Raw genomic sequence first — 15,709 nt, forward strand, 5'->3', positions numbered from 1 at the left:
GTCTGTTTAAACTAGGACATCTGTCTTCTCCTGTCCCTGGACATCAGCACCATTGCCTTCAGACTTACTCCACTGGCCCCTCTGGGTCTCAGGCCTTCAGGTTTGGGCTAGAACTACATCAGCTCTCCTGAGCCTCCAGCTTGCAGACAGCAAATCATGGGATTTCTCAGCCTCCATAATCGTGTGAGCCAACCCTCATAAGAAATTTCTTTCTATGTCTACATATGTCCTGCTGGTTCTGTTTCTTTGGAGAACCCTGACTGATATACCAGTTAAATGAGAAATGCAAAGCTATTTCTTTAGATTTTACTATGGCAAGGGAGTCAGCCCACCACACTTACATTTGGCAGAGATTCAAAGGTAGGCAGAGGGGTGAGAAAGCTTCACAGAAGAACAAAGAGAAGACTTCACATACGTCCCGATCGGCATGGGGACTCTGTAGGTGAGTTAACTGGAAGCAGAGCATCCTGTGTGGTTGGTCCTAAGTTAGAAGTGGGGGCAAACGCATTGTTTTTCTCTGATTTGTTCTAAGTTAGAAGTGGGGGCAAACATTAGGGATGCTGTCAATTATTAAGTCCTGGCTGTTTTGTGCCAATTGTTACACAAGTTATTATCTTTCTGGATTATTTCCAGAGATAGCAATCTGGCTTCCTGCAAGTCTGATATACTCACATAGCAGGCTGGCTTCTTGTGTTATTTATTGCAGATAAGGGAATTGGTTTCCTGGGCAGGTTGCTACAGCTTGTGGTCTGGAGTTCTATTTTTATATATTATATAGCCTAGCCATTGCCCATTTGTATGCTTAGTCTCTTGTCTTTCAGATGAAGACAGATAGCTGTCTTGAGCAGCTGACCGATAGCCAGCAAGGTGATTCCAGTATTTCTGGAGAATTACTTTGGGAGACAGCTAACTCCTCTAGGCCACCCTGCCCAGAAGTGCCTAAGGATACAGCTGCCTGAGTGAGCACATCCCTCTGAGCTTGATGCACCACGATGGAGAGGAAGGAAGGGAAGGATAATGGTGACACTAGCGGCGGGGGCCTAGGAGGAGAGGAGGGAAGAAGTGCTCAGTGCTTCTCAGCCCTGGCTTTCAGTTAGAACGTTGAGGACAGCTTTAAGTAAACAGTGATGCAGCAACTCTGCCCCACCCACCAAAGATTCTAATTTCATAAAGCAGGGCTGGGCATCAACATTGTTTAAAAACTTCCCAGGTGATTCTAAGGTACAGCCCGGGTTGGCAGCTGCTGACCAAAATGAATAATATTTCAGAGACAATGGGAACAAATATTTAGCAATTAGTGAAAATGAAATCAGGACATGCAGCCATGACCACTTTCTCAAGAAGCCTCCAATCTTGCATTCTTGTAGCTTTGTGCTTTAGAAATATAAAATGCAGCCTGGGCATAGTGGCTCACATTTATAATCACAGCACTTTGGGCCGCCGAGGTGGGCAGATCACCTGAGGTCAGGAGTTCGAGACCAGCCTGACCAACATGGAGAAACCCCATTTCTACTAAAAATCTAAATTAGCCAGGTATGTTGGCAAATGCCTGTAATCCCAGCTGCTTGGGAGGCTGAAGCAGGAGAATCACTTGAACCTGGGAGGTGGAGGTTGCAGTGAGCTGAGATGGCACCCTTGCACTGCAGCCTGGGCAACAAGAGTGAAATTCCGTTTCAAAAAATAAAAAGAAAAAGAAATATAAAATGCAGAGTGAAGCTGAACTAGAGTAGCAAATAGGCAAAGGTCATAGTGTGAGCCCACTACACACAATAGAAATGCCACAGGATCTAAACCACAGGCGTAATGAACAAAGGAGCACACTCAAAGCTGCTGCGAAATGACTGAAATTCTACCTGTTCTGAATAGTATCCTGCAATTTTAACTATTAAAAATTATTTTCTTCTTTTAAAAATGTCGTTTTATCATAACATTTTATTTTTCACAGATTATGTAGGAGGCATGTGTTTTCAGTCTGTCTAAACTTATACATTTCTCAAATGCTTAAAACAGAATTCAGAAGAATTTCACTTGGGATATATAAACTCCAAAACCTCAAAAGAAGCACACACACACTCTATACACCTGTCCATCTTTTATTACTAGTCATTTTTAAATTTTTGAATGTACCAATCTATCTGAATCTGATACAACACCACCCCCTGGTGGAAATCCATAGAAAAGATCCCACACTTGATTTTACTTGAGAATATTAATACTGCAGGGAACGATTATGATCACATAAAACACTGGTGGGCTTCTGTCACTGTCTACCAGCAGAATGTTCTCTGCAAACAAAATCATATACAAGTTCTGGGTGAACACAGCAGTAGCGTTGTAACTGTGCTGAGAACTTTCTCTTTCCCACGCTTTCATCGGCAACCCTATATCTCACTCTGGATGTCCAAAATGTATCTTATTGCATCATTTAACAGAAGTCGTCTTCCCCCCAAATTAAAATTAAATCCCTTTCTCAAGCCTCTTTGTTTTGTTTTTTTGTTTGTTTTTGAGACAGAGTCTTGCTCTGTGGCCCAGGCTAGAGTGTAATGGTGCGATCTCAGCTCACTGAAACCTCTGCCTCCTGGGTTCAAGCTATTCTCCCACCTCAGCCTCCTGAGTAGTTGGGATTACAGGCACCCACCATCATGCTAGGCTAATTTTTGTATTTTTTAGAGAAGGGGTTTCACCATTTTGGCCAGGCTGGTCTTGAACTCCTGACCACAGGTGATCCACCCACCTCAGCCTCCCAAAGTACTGGGATTGCAGGCATGAGCCACCACGCCCAGCCTCCTCAAGCCTCTTTACTTCAATACAGCATGTCCTTTTCCATCCACCCAAACCTTCTAGAGGATTCATAATATACATGTACACATTAAAGGCTCTGAGTAAGTCTGAGTCAAAAATCAGGTTAAATTCATTTAACTCAACAATTCCAACTCATTTTATTGTGAGACACATTCCCCTCCTCCCAATACTTAACGAACCACAGAATACTCTGATTATATTTCATTCAGAATGATTGTTCCACCTTAATTAGCAAATTAGTTCTTTGGCTGCACATGCTGTTCATCTTCAGAAATGCTTAGGCAAAGCCAACCATATCGCAACCAGCTCTCAATCACTTACAGTAATGGAACGTACAACCCTTAGGTGTTTGACCCCAAGCAGCTATTGAATAGATATGACATCCATAGGCGACTTCAACTCTGTCTCCTACCATCATTACCAGCTGAGGGGAGGAAAAGGTTGCCGCTAGTACTAGCAGCAAGCATGCTTTGTTTTCAATTAAACATAGTAATCCTGCATTGTGTGATCACTGTGTGATTTTATTTAGAGGAATGATATTGATGACTTGGCTATAACCTAAGAAGATCATGGGCAGCTCTGCAATTGACAGCAATTTAAATGTTTTTCATACATTATCTCCTCCTGTGAATTTATGAGCCAAATGATATCAAAATCTGTACAGCTTCCAACATTCATATATATCTGCATAGGACCTTGGACATCAGATCTAAAGAAACTTTACTCTGTAAGAAGTATTTTTAAGAAAAAAATAGAGCTTTTGCCCTATATCATTAATACTAGACTTCCTAAATAAGTCTACATGTTGCACCATTTCTTTTGTTGTTGTTGGGTTTTTTAGAGGTGGGGTCTGGCTATGTTACCCAGATTGGACTCAAACTCTTGGGCTCAAGTGATCCTCCTGCCCCAGCCTCTCAAGTAGCTGGGACTCTAGGCATGCCACTGTGATCAGCTTACATGTTGTACCACTTCTAATGCTGAAAACAAAGAAATGTCTAATTAAACTTCCATGCAGTGGAAGTTATTTGAATCTGTTCTGTGTTTTGATCAACAGTCTCTCAGTCTATTTGCTGTCATTTTATGTCATCTACAGCTTTGACTTGGGAGTGGGGGTCCTGAGGGCATGGACACACTCGCTGACCAGCCTGGCAGCCTCCAGAGCAGTGCCCCAGTGCACTGAGATGCCCCCGCTCCCATGGCCATAGTGGTGGACCACAGGCAGCCTCCGGCCATCTCGGACAAGGAGCTCTGTCTGCAGTCGCACGCCTGGCCTGTAGGGCCTCAAGCCCACCTTCTCCCTGATGTTGCAGGCTCCATGGAGGGAGGGCTCAAGAGCACAGCATCGAGAAAGAATCTCTCTGCTATTTTCTGCATCTGGGAACAGATTCCAGTCTCCTTTTTGCCTAGTTCCACCCAGGGTTACATGGGATGTACCAGGATAAATATACGTCAGCCCACTGCCATCTCGGATAAAATGCTCCACCCAGGGAGCCTGAACTTGGAGCACTTGGCCCCTTACGGGGAAAATCTTCGAGTCTCCTGCAAGCTCTCTGCTTCCAAGACCTGAACAGTTGACCACGACATCAAAGGACGGATGAAGCTCCCACAGGTCTTCTATTCGCCGAGTGACTGTCCAGCCTCCACTTCCTTTTATCCTATGGAAGAGAGACCATGAGGTGATCCTTTGTTAGCATCCTGATCAACTACTTCCAGGAAGTAAAGAAAAGGAACCCGGGAACAAAATTAGATGATGGTCTGATGAACAGACACCTCAAGAGCTTCCAGGGCCCAATCAGGTCAAATTCTAGCCATCAACTGCTTCACATCCTAGGAACTGGGGATTTCTAAAGTTGAATCTAAATGGAAACCACTTTTGAAAATTCAAAGGAGATTATATGCTTTGACCTTTTTAAGTTTTGTAGAGCTCCTATATTATACTAGATGCTGAATAAATGCAAAGTTGATCTGGTATTTTAAGTGTCCAGGCATTTCTTATTTATACCACTTATTTAACACCTAAATTTACAACTTAAACATTTTGTCTCATATTGCTCACTTTTGCATGCTCCTTTGTATTAGCCTGGTCTCCCTAACTAAAAGGTACAGGGGTCATATCCCCACCTGCTTTATGTCTATAAGTATGTTAGCACAAGAAGAACACAAAATATTTGCAGCTGATGAGCTAAATGGCAGCGGTGGTCGGTAATTATTGTATTTTCTGGACGAAGTATATCAATAATGAAAATAAATTGAGTATTCTGTACCACCTGTACTCTTCTTTTAAATTGAGGTAAAATACAAATAACATAAAATTTACCATTCTGACCATTTTTAAGTGTAAAGTTCAGTAGTATTAAGCACATTCACCTTGTTGTGCAATCGTCATTACCATCCACATCCACTATCCGTCTCCAGAACATTTTGACTTTTTTTGAGTTGTGAATCTCACTCTGTCACCCAGGCTGGAGTGCAGTGGTGTGATCTTGGCTCACTGCAGCCTTGAATTCCTGGGTTCAAGTGATCCTCCCATCTCAGCCTCCTGAGTAGTTGAGACCACAGGTGTGCGCCACCATGCCCGGCTAATTTTTTGTATTTTTGATAGAGACAGGGTTTCACCTCGTTGCCCAGGCTGGTCTGCAACTCACAAGCTCACTCAATCCACCTGCCTCGGCCTCCCAAAGTGCTGGGATTATAGCCATGGGCCACCAAGCCTGGCCTCCAGAACTTTTTTAATCTTGCAAAATGGAAAGTCTGTGCCCATTAAGCAATAACCCTCAGGACTTGTAATCTTGTTCATAGGTCACTTGTAGAGTATAGGAGATTTAATATGAGAAAGGGACTATCAGTAGCTCTGTTCAGCAGACGCAGGCCGAATGCCTGGATGCAGGGCACTGCTAAGAGGGACCAGAAGTTTGTGAGTGACAGTGCCCTTCCTCAAGGGCTGACCGAGGAATTGGCAGACAGAAGTGTAAATGCTTGGCAGAATGGACTAAGTTCTAAAGGAGAAGTGATGTGGAATCAGAAGGCTGACTTTATGTCCCAGCTCTGCCTCACATTAGCTTTGAGCTCTTGGCCAACTCGCCTCACTTCTCCAAATCAGTTTCCTCATCTGCACCATGGGGAGGATACCTCCCTTGACTGTCTCACAGGATGCTTGTGAGGTTCCAATGAAATAATGGCCACTTCTTTGAAAAGTCATCAATCACAATAAATTTTAGAGGACTGATATCAATTAATCACAAACTCCTCATTTGTGGGAACAGATTGTATCTTAGGCTTCTTACCATCCCTGTGACCCAGCTAAGTGATCCGTACCTAGTAGACTGGAAGTAAGTGTTAGCCAATACTAAAGACAAGATGATTTCCTGGTCGGGGCCTGTGATGGTTAATTTATGTGTCAACTTGATTGGGCTATGGGGTGCTCAGATATTTGGTCAAACATACTCTGTATTTCTGTGGAAAGTGTTTTTGGATGAGAACAACGTTTAAATTGGTGGTGGAGTAAAGCTGATTTCTTTCTCTAACGTGGGTATGCCTAATCCTATCAGTTGAAAGCCTGAATAAAACAAAAAAGTAGACTCTTCCCCAAGGAAGAAAGAATTCCTTCTGCTGGACTGCCTTCTGCCTGGGACATTGGCTTTTTCCTCCTTTTGGACTGGAAAAAAACGTTGGCTTTTCCTGGGTCTCAAGCCTGCTGGCCTTTCATTAGCTTTCCTGGGTCTCCTGCTTGCCTGCCGATTCACCCTGCTGATCTTACACATACTATTAGTTCTTTTTATCTGGAGAGAAATACAGGGTGGCATAACTTTGGCATCTTCTCTCTCTGACTGCTGCAATCCAAGCCGTTTCAGGGAGAAACCGGGAAGGGTTGACCTTGAAAATGGAGGCAGAGTGCTTGTGTCCTGCCTGCCCCTAAGAGAGCAGAAGTGATCCTCATGGCAGTTCTGAGCACCATCTACTTTCAAGTCCAGATAAACAGGTTTAATGTGAAGGAAAATAATAAGAAAAGACAGAAACTTCTGCAGTGGCTGAGGTGGTCAATGATGGTCAATGAACAGCATGGGTTTGACAACTAATTTGAACTTAGCAAGGAGGGACTCTTTGAAGTGATTCTAACTTTCCACCCCACTTCTTGGTTGGAAAGTTTAATTGAAACTTGTATTAAGATCAGCAGAAAACTGGCCTTCTGATGCTGGGTTGCATTTCTAGAAAATGCCTTATGCTTGTGGTGGTGCGTGCCTGTAATTCCAGCTACTCGGGAGGCTGAGGTGGGAGGATCGCTTGAACCCAGGAGGTGGAGGTTCAGGCTGAGATTGCACCACTGCCCTCAAGCCTGAGATACAGAGTAAGGCACCATGGAAGGAAGGAAGGAAGGAAGGGAGGGAGGGAGGGAGGGAGGGAGGGAGGGAGGAGAGAGATAGAGATAGAGAGAGAGAGAGAGAGAAAGAAAGAAAGAAGAAAGAAAGAAAAAAAGAAAGAAAGAGAGCCTCACATTGATGAGTGAGAGTGGAAGAGACCAACATTGCTGCTCACAGCGTCTTAGACCCTAACCCCAATAGCTCAGCTTCCAGTTCCATCAAATACCAGCCTCAGGCTGTCTCAGCATCTTTGCAGCTTCTCTGCATCTGACTGAAGGCCAAGCTGCTGGGCAGAGCTCCATCTGCTCAGTCTCTCCACACTCCATCTCTCTGCAGAGACCTCTAAAGTATCTCCACTGAGCAGTTTCAAGAACAGTTTGAAACCTCTGGATTATATTCACTGATTATTCAACAAATATTTTTTTGAGAGCCGGTACTGTTCCCAGCACCCTTGGAAGGCAAGAAGAACGCAGAGGCTACACTTGCTCTGAGATCACATGAACCTGCAGCACACTTCCTGTTAAATGCAAGCTGCATTGCCAGCATCAATGTTTCAAACAACAGAGCGTAAATGCTGTTTCTTTTTATTCTAAAAATCCAAGGAAGGCAGTGGTTATTTACCTGAGATGAAGAAACCAAAGAAAAGAATCTGGCAAGCATCTACATTTTGGGGCCGCAGAGAACCAGTAAAGCCAATGGATTACTTTTTGGTATAACTAAAAGTAGTTAAAAGAGAGAGAATGAAGCTGGAGCTACTGTTTTGTTTGTTTTATAAATAAAACTACTCATAGATAAAAAGTATTTAATGCAGCAAATTTTATGGGGGTAGGGGTTTTTTTGCTCTCTCAGTAAGAATAACCAATTTAGAAGCTTAAATTATATTGTTAAACATATAATAAATACTTTTAAAGGTAAAATAACTCTGTAAAGGTTTTTTCCCATAACATTGGCATAGAAAGAAGAGTAAATTGGAGTTTTGTAGTAATACTAAGCAACACATTTTAGTGTTTTTAGAATCTTCTAAAAAGTGAACACAAAGAAAAGATCTTTAAAAACGGCTTAGGGGGGGTTCTACCTTTTACCATTCATTTGACCTTAGTCAAGTTATTTCACTTCTCTAAGCTTTAATCACATACCCACAATTCGGGGTAAAAATACTGATCTCCCTAGGCTCGTGAAAATGAAGTGAGACAATGTTTGAAAAAAGCAGAACACTGTGCAGAACACACTGCAGCTGCTCAATAAAGACCTTTTATTAAAAAAAGTGCTTAGGGTTTTTTTCATGCTACTATAAAATACAAGACCCAGTGCATCATCTATGAGTATTCTTACCCTCCATACCTGTATATCACTTACATTTCATTAAGGATGATATTTCAATGTTGGAAAGTTTTAACTGATCATTATTTGAACATTATTTTGATTTTGTGGGGTTTGTTTTTATTCTTACATTGTAGATTCCATGTGTTAATATTTGAACATTTTATTCTGTGCTCCAGATATCCTAATTAAAACTCAGAATTATTTTCCTAATTCAGGGGAATAAGAGAATCTGCCAGCCTTGGGATTTCAGCAAATTTCTAAAACTCACTGAAATTGTTTCCTAGGGATAAGAGTGCCTAGCTTGCACAGTTTTTATGATGCTTATGCAAGAATTCAATAAGTGCAAATGTCTTTCTTTTTCATTTCAAGGGTTCCCTGCTGGTCAAGCTACTAATAAAAGTCCAACCTGTGCCTGCTGATTCTTAAGCTAACCCAGTGGCTGGGCCTTGTCAGGCTTGCTGTGCTGGATTGCTCCCAGGCCTTGGATCCCAGAGGGAAACTCACTAAACGTGTCTGGAGACTGGTCACCTTTACACTGTTGTAATGCAACCACATAGTGATGCCCAGTCATTATTATATATCCCAAGGGCAACGCATCAGATGGCACCAGTTCATAGGAGGGAATGGTACCCAGAAGTCAGATGTTAAATTAGGTGACCAAGTGCCTACCAGGCTGCTTTTATGACCATATGAGGTAGTTATCTGGAAGTTTGGGGTCACATGGTTAGAGGTACAAGAAGCATGGTGCTTTCCTCTTGGGGCTTCTTGCAACTGAGCAAGCCTTCATCCTGGAGAGAGTGTATACCTTTGTCCCAACCTCCCATGAGGAAACAGGGTTGGGGGTCACTCAAGAAGCTGGGCTCATGAAATAGCCCAAGCCCAACACCCTCAGGTCCTCACCCTAAAACATAAGAGTGTTCATTTCCCCAAGCTTAGGTTAGCTCCCTGCTAGACTGCCTGAGCCTGACCCACGAACATGGAGGATGGTTGTCCTCAGCGCCCTTCCTTCACCTCACTGGGAGTTTCAGCAAGGAGTTAATGCTCAAATTGAGTTGGCTGTGCCCCTGAGAAAAACAAGGTTCCACTAAGCAAACCTTAAATGTATACACACACACACACTCACACACACACTCAGCCTCCCAGGAGCCTCATCCCCTCTGGCTCTTGGAATCAGAGACAATTCCCATGCCCCACTGAAGCTGAAGCCACGGTGAGAAAGGAATCTTGGGTAGCACTAAACAGGGAGGTGGGGGCTGTGACCTGGAGACCCCATGGCCAGCAGCAGGGACACGGGAAAGACACATTGCTGGCTAAGGGGTTAATGATGGTGCTGAGGAAGTCAGTTTCTTTCGTAGGCATTGCTGTGAGTCAGGCCGAGCAGTAGAGCACAAGACATAGGAGAAGAAAAAGATGGGCGCCAGAAGAGTCTCCCAGAGAAAGTCACAGAGAGACCTAATCAGACGAGGGGCAAGCGAAGTGCCAGGCAAGGAGCTTAGTGTGACCAGAGCTGCGGTCAGCATGGGGGCCTCCTAGAGGACACAGGATAAGCTGTGGCCTCTTGGAAACAGATCCATGTGTCATCATTACAGGGCCCAGCACAGAAATGGGCCACCCAGCCTTCTGAAAGTCATCAGAGGCAGGACAATCCTGGTCCCTCTGGGAGGATGGATTTAAGTAGGCTGCCTGGAGGAAGACTTACTGCCTTGCTGATTCATTTCCTGGAAGGCACCAGAAAAAAGCAGCAGAATTGAACTCCACTGGCAGAATATGATATAAAATGTGACCTGTATGAGTGATTCAAACTCTGTTGGGGTTTTGTTTTTGTTCTGTATAGTATGGGGCATTATTGTCTTATTTTTTGTTTGAGAAGGAGATGATCTCTTCTATCTTTTGAAAAATAATGCAGATCTAATTTGCAGTATAAACTTTTTTTTGTGTGGAAGTTTGTATTATTTCACAAGAATGGTGCTTAGACTGAAGCCATTGCTGTGTGGCTTGCTGAGCCAATGCTTATTTTTGAGTAAGAACACTGAAGGCTGAACATTCACATTGTGTGGAAGAGGCGTAGGTGGCAACCCCGAGAGTGAAGAAGGAGCAGGGATTGTGAGGCGTCCCATCTGTGACACCTGGCGGGACGCCAGTGGGTGGCAGCCCAGAGTGAGCCCCACATGTCGCCCCTTCGCTCTCACCGGGGCCCACCCCGCCTGAAAGGCTCGCCCTGAAAGGCCTGTCTTGGGCTGCAAAGCCTCCGTGGGAGGAAAAGGGACACGGGTCCCTGTTCCTCCACCAGCCTGATCGGACCCAGGCTGCGGGCTGCAGGGAGCCAATCGGCATGGTGAGGGGCCACCTGGCGCCGTCTGTGGAGGCCCACACCGGGGGCAGGAGGGAGCTAGGTCTCAGGGGCACGGGGGTAAGAGGCAGGGGTGCTGAAGTCTTCTCCCGCAGCAGACCCTGTGCCTTCTGTCTGAGGCACTCAAGTGTCACCCGCCTTCCTGGCGGACACACTTATCAAACGGACCGAAGGTCTCCCCAGGACTCTGGGGGACAAGGGCAGCCCTCGGTCCTCCAGTCCCCGCTGTCCACAACCTACCCACAGCCGGGAGGTGGTGTATTCCCAGGTAGCGCCGCCTCTGCCGGGGTCAGGCCGATGGTGTTGCGTCCCCGCCAAGCCCTAAGCCCCCAGGTGGGAGTCACTTTCAGTGGCAGGAAACGCTGACTGTGGGCCCGCAGCTCAGGACCGGGCAGCGGGGTTGTTTCCAGGCCTTCCTGCCGCAGCCAAGGATCAGGCCTGAAAACACGGCGATGATGGAACTACCAGGCCTGTCTTCTAGAAGGCGATGCTTTGGAAGCAGGAAGAAGACATTGTTCAGATAATATCTGGTTCGGTGTGGAAATGACCGGGGGCTGCCTGGAGCTAAAACACTCACTCTGGGAGGAGTGGGAGCCGGCAGGGTGCACAGGAGCGCACCGGGGCGAGGGCTGGCGCCCACTCACAGTCCCACATGGGGGACCCCCAGCCCCCACAGAGGAGGTCGCTGCCTGTGATGCAGAACATCACCAGGCCAGCTGCGAGACTTATGAGGATTCCTCAGAGAAGGTGACTGTGCGCTGGTGGGGGAAGGCTGGCGTGTCCCTGCCTCTGCCCCCTCCCACAGTGATACCCCTTCAGGTACCCTGGGCCTTCACGCCTCGTCCCTGCCTCACCAGAACTCTCCTCATCTACCCAGGGCCTTATCAACAATTTGCCCTTTAAAGCAAAACGAAAGCAACTGAGCCCTCTCCCTCAGGAGTAGTTAGGCATTTTCGATGCACGTCTAGGCTTTAGAGCCAATGCTTTGATGAAAGTTTGGGCAGAAGAAAATTGGTGAAGAAACGCTTCACACTCCCTTCCCTGATTACCCATAAGCTCAAGGCTATCACTAGGATGCAAAACTTATCCTGGCTCATCTGGGCCGCACCTTCTTTCAGCTGGGTACCTGGAGGAGCCGGCTCTGGCCCTTCTCCAGCCATGCCCTTCTTCTCAAGGAAGTATTTGGGGCTCCTGCATGTGCCCACCCAGAACCCTCTCCCTTCACTTCCAGCCTGTCTTCTGGGACCCAAGATCCCCATATTCTCTGTCCTCTTCCAGAGCCTGCATTGTCTTCCTCCCAGGGGCAGACTGTGCCACTGTGTGCACCCCAGAGCCCACGGAGTGGCCAAGGACAACTGTCTTCAGGGGAGATATGGATAGAGTGCAGGTGCTTCCTGCCGTGTCCCTGGGCCTCCTTGCTGCCATGTGAAGATGCAACACTCTCAGGAATCTATAAATTCTAAATGCCAACTTGGCCTTCCTGCTGGTTGTGGTAGAGGTTGGTCTGATGTTGGGTGTGTTCTTTAGCTACACCTCAAATCAGGATTTACATTGCAACAGACAGAAAATTTCAGGGGACAGAGGAAAAAAGAATGGAAAAAGAGTAAAGACAATTTCTTCCTGCACTGAATTCACAAATTTAAATTGTGGCATTGCCTCAGGTTTGTGTTAAGGGAAAGATGGTGGAAAATATTCATGAAAAGAAAATGTTTTTCTTCTCGCAACTGGCTGTGTGTGGAATTTTACTGTGCCCCAAAGTAAAAAATAAATAAATAAATAAATAAAAGCTTTTAAAAGAAAGGCAAATCAAGTGAACATATCAAAAAGACACAGGAGCAGTTTGAAGAAGCTCCTACACAGTTAATCTTGGACAATTTGAACATCAAAATAATAAGAGGGGGTAGATAATAATTCATTTAACAAAATAGGTATCCATCAGTCCATGCTGATATAAATAAATACAGGAAAAGGAAAACTTCTTCGCAGTAGAAAACAAACTATGTAGATGGAGTTATGAAATGATCACTTGGCAAACATCACAGTAATAAATAATTCAGGCAAGAATCATCAATGGATACTAAAACTCATAGATGAAAGTACTACTTTCATAGAAACTCGTTTCATGGGAATAAGATATTTACATACTCTCAGGTATATCACAACAAAATATTAGTAATTACAAAGAGAAAAAGTAGTAACCTCACAGAAGAGATACCTGGCATTCTGGGTAATGGAAGTTAACAGCCTCAATAAGGGGATAAACTGATACCATTGGCCTCCTGCTATGAGGCAATAAGGATTCAACATTACTTCTGTGCATTCTCATGCCAACATGCAGGCCCTCAATCTGATCCCGAGGAAACATCACACAAACCCCAATTGAGGGACAGTCTATTATAGAAAACAACTGGTCTGTACTATTCAAAGTTGTAAGTGTAATAAAAGACAAAGACAGACTAAAGACTCAAGAGACATGACAACTGAAGACAATGTGTGATTGTGGATTGGATCATGGACTGGGAAAAAGTGACGTGTTGTGTGTATTTATATTTATATGTGGACATTATTTGGACAATTGGAAGAATATGAATAAGGTCCACAGATTATAGTGTTGTATCAATATAATGGTATTGATTTTATTATAGTACTGTGTTTATGTAAGAGAATGCCCGTGTTCTGAAAACAAGTATTTAAGTATTTAAACATGGGGCCAGGCGCAGTGCTTCATGCCTGTAATCCCTGCACTTTGGGAGGCTGAGATGGTTGAATCACCTGAGGTCAGGAGTTTGAGACCAGACTGGCCAATGTGGTGAAACCCCGTCTCTACTAAAAATACAAAAATTAGCTGGGCATGGTGGTGTGTACCTGTAATTCCAGCTACTTGGGAGGCCGAGGCAGGAAAATTGCTTGAACCTGGGAGGCGGAGATTGCAGTGAGCTAAGATCGCGCCATTATACTCCAGCCTGGGTGACAAGAGCAAAACTCCATCTCAAAATAAGTAAATAAATGTACTAACTAACAAACATAGAAGTAATTAGGAATAATGGGGCATCGTATCTACAACTTACTTTCAAATGGTTCTGAAGGAAAATATGTATAAGGAGTAAATAGAAGAGAAAATAGTGAAGCAAAATGTTAGGAATCTGGATGAAGAGTCGGAGTTCCTCTACCTCCCTTAGCTCTGTGTCCATTACCATCCCTTACACACACCCCTGGCCGTCCCCACGCCCTTGATCAGCCCTTGACCGTGTCACTGAGGGAGAACAACACTCTCAGGTTCCCACTGATTTGCATCTTCCTGATTTGCCAGAGACCACAGGGCTCCAGCCAAGTTTTCTAGAGACCTTCCTGATAATTAAGACAAAAATTCAAGATGAGAAAGCCACACAATGGACTTGGGGGTAATAATGAAACTTTAGCCCAAGACCACTAAAATATATATATATATATAAAAATGTTAAACTCCCTAATGACACCTCACCTTTTTTTTTTGACATGGAGTCTCCCTCTATTGTGCGGGCTGGAGTGCAGTGGCGTGATCTTGGCTCACTGCAACCTCTGCCTCCCAGATTCCAGCAATTCTCCTGCCTCAGCCTCTTGAGTAGCTGGGACTACAGGCATGTTCCACCATGCTTAGCTAATTTTTTTTTTACCTTTTATACATAATATTTTATAAATGTTCTTCCATTTTGAGCTTCTTTGGGGTCATAATCCAAATACTTATGCATTGTATTGAATCTAAACTCTACCACTTTTTGGCATACCTAATAATTTCCACTTACCTAAATTTTATTTTTTTTGCCTTTTTCCACGTTCTAATTTTTTTGTTTTATATTTTGGATTATTAACATAAGGTATATGATGCCTCAATTTCTTTCTCTTTTTCCTTTTTTTTTTTTTTTTTTTTTTTTTTGAGATGGAGTCTCACTAGTTGCCCAGGCTGGAGTGCAGTGGCTCAATTTTGGCTCACTGCAACCTCTGCCTCCCAAGTTCAAGCGATTCTCCTGCCTCAGCCTCCCAAGTAGTTGGGATTACAAGTGCCTGCCACCACACCCAGCTAATTTTTATACTTTTAGTAGAGACAGGTTTTGCCATGTTGGCCAGGCAGTTCTTGAATTCCTGACCTCAGATGATCCATCTGCCTCGGCCTCCCAAAGTGTTGGGATTATAGGCGTGAGCCACCGCGCCTGGCTGATGCCTCAATTTCTTATCACTAGCATGAGTGTTTCCAATTTTCTATTTCTAGTCATTTTTATAAGGGGAAAAATGCAACACTACACACTATTGCCACTCAGGAAAGGTGATGATGCCGCTAAAATTTGCAATGTTGGCTGGCAGGCAACTTCATCACGTGATAGCTCAAAATATATGTTTATCCGCTGATGTATACAAGTCCAAACTCGGCATATAAACAGTGATTTATGGGCCAGTGAACAAGGCACAAAAGGGCATGGGTTTTACAAAACTAAAACTTACAGAAGCAAAATGTCCTGTATAAATTGATAAGAGGTAAAAGTGAGAAGAGCACTTATAAAGCTGCAAAACTGGATCCTGATGCCACTGACATGTGCCTAGCAGTCCTAGGCTTCCTCCTTTGTGCTCCCATTCCAACCTGCATAAGTCTGTACTTTATTTTACCATGTGTGTTACTGTCATTGTTAATTAATATACAAACACATACACACATAGTCATCCCCGATACACCAGAAAATTATTTTTAAAAGAAATCATATTCTATTCTTCTTTTTGACCAGCTTCTAGCATAATGCCATATATATGTGTTCAACAAAAAATTGTGTAATTAGTGAATTATATGAATCAATTATCCTAGAGCCTACATCTGGAATCAGATCACTGTTGCCCCAGCTTACGTCAA

General features: G+C 44.2%; 1 protein-coding gene and 1 long non-coding RNA gene across 11 annotated transcripts in view; one reads left to right on the forward strand and one right to left on the reverse strand.

The window, feature by feature from the left end:
• Nucleotides 1–4,771, forward strand: LOC144582347 (uncharacterized). Its single transcript, XR_013534878.1, has 2 exons — nt 1–442; nt 3,896–4,771. It is a non-coding gene; the product is annotated as an uncharacterized LOC144582347 (long non-coding RNA).
• DDO (D-aspartate oxidase) overlaps nt 2,080–15,709 on the reverse strand; it is a 26,000-nt gene continuing 12,370 nt past the window's right edge. For all 10 annotated transcript variants that reach the window (XM_035296512.3, XM_035296507.3, XM_035296508.3 and 7 more), the window contains one exon: nt 2,080–4,457. In XM_035296512.3, coding sequence (XP_035152403.3) covers nt 3,890–4,457 — 568 coding nt within the window. In that variant the 3' untranslated portion in view covers nt 2,080–3,889. The remainder of the gene's footprint in view (nt 4,458–15,709) is intronic.

The sequence above is a fragment of the Callithrix jacchus genome, chromosome 4, assembly GCF_049354715.1.
Source record: "Callithrix jacchus isolate 240 chromosome 4, calJac240_pri, whole genome shotgun sequence".
NCBI classification, from domain to species: Eukaryota; Metazoa; Chordata; class Mammalia; order Primates; family Cebidae; genus Callithrix; species Callithrix jacchus.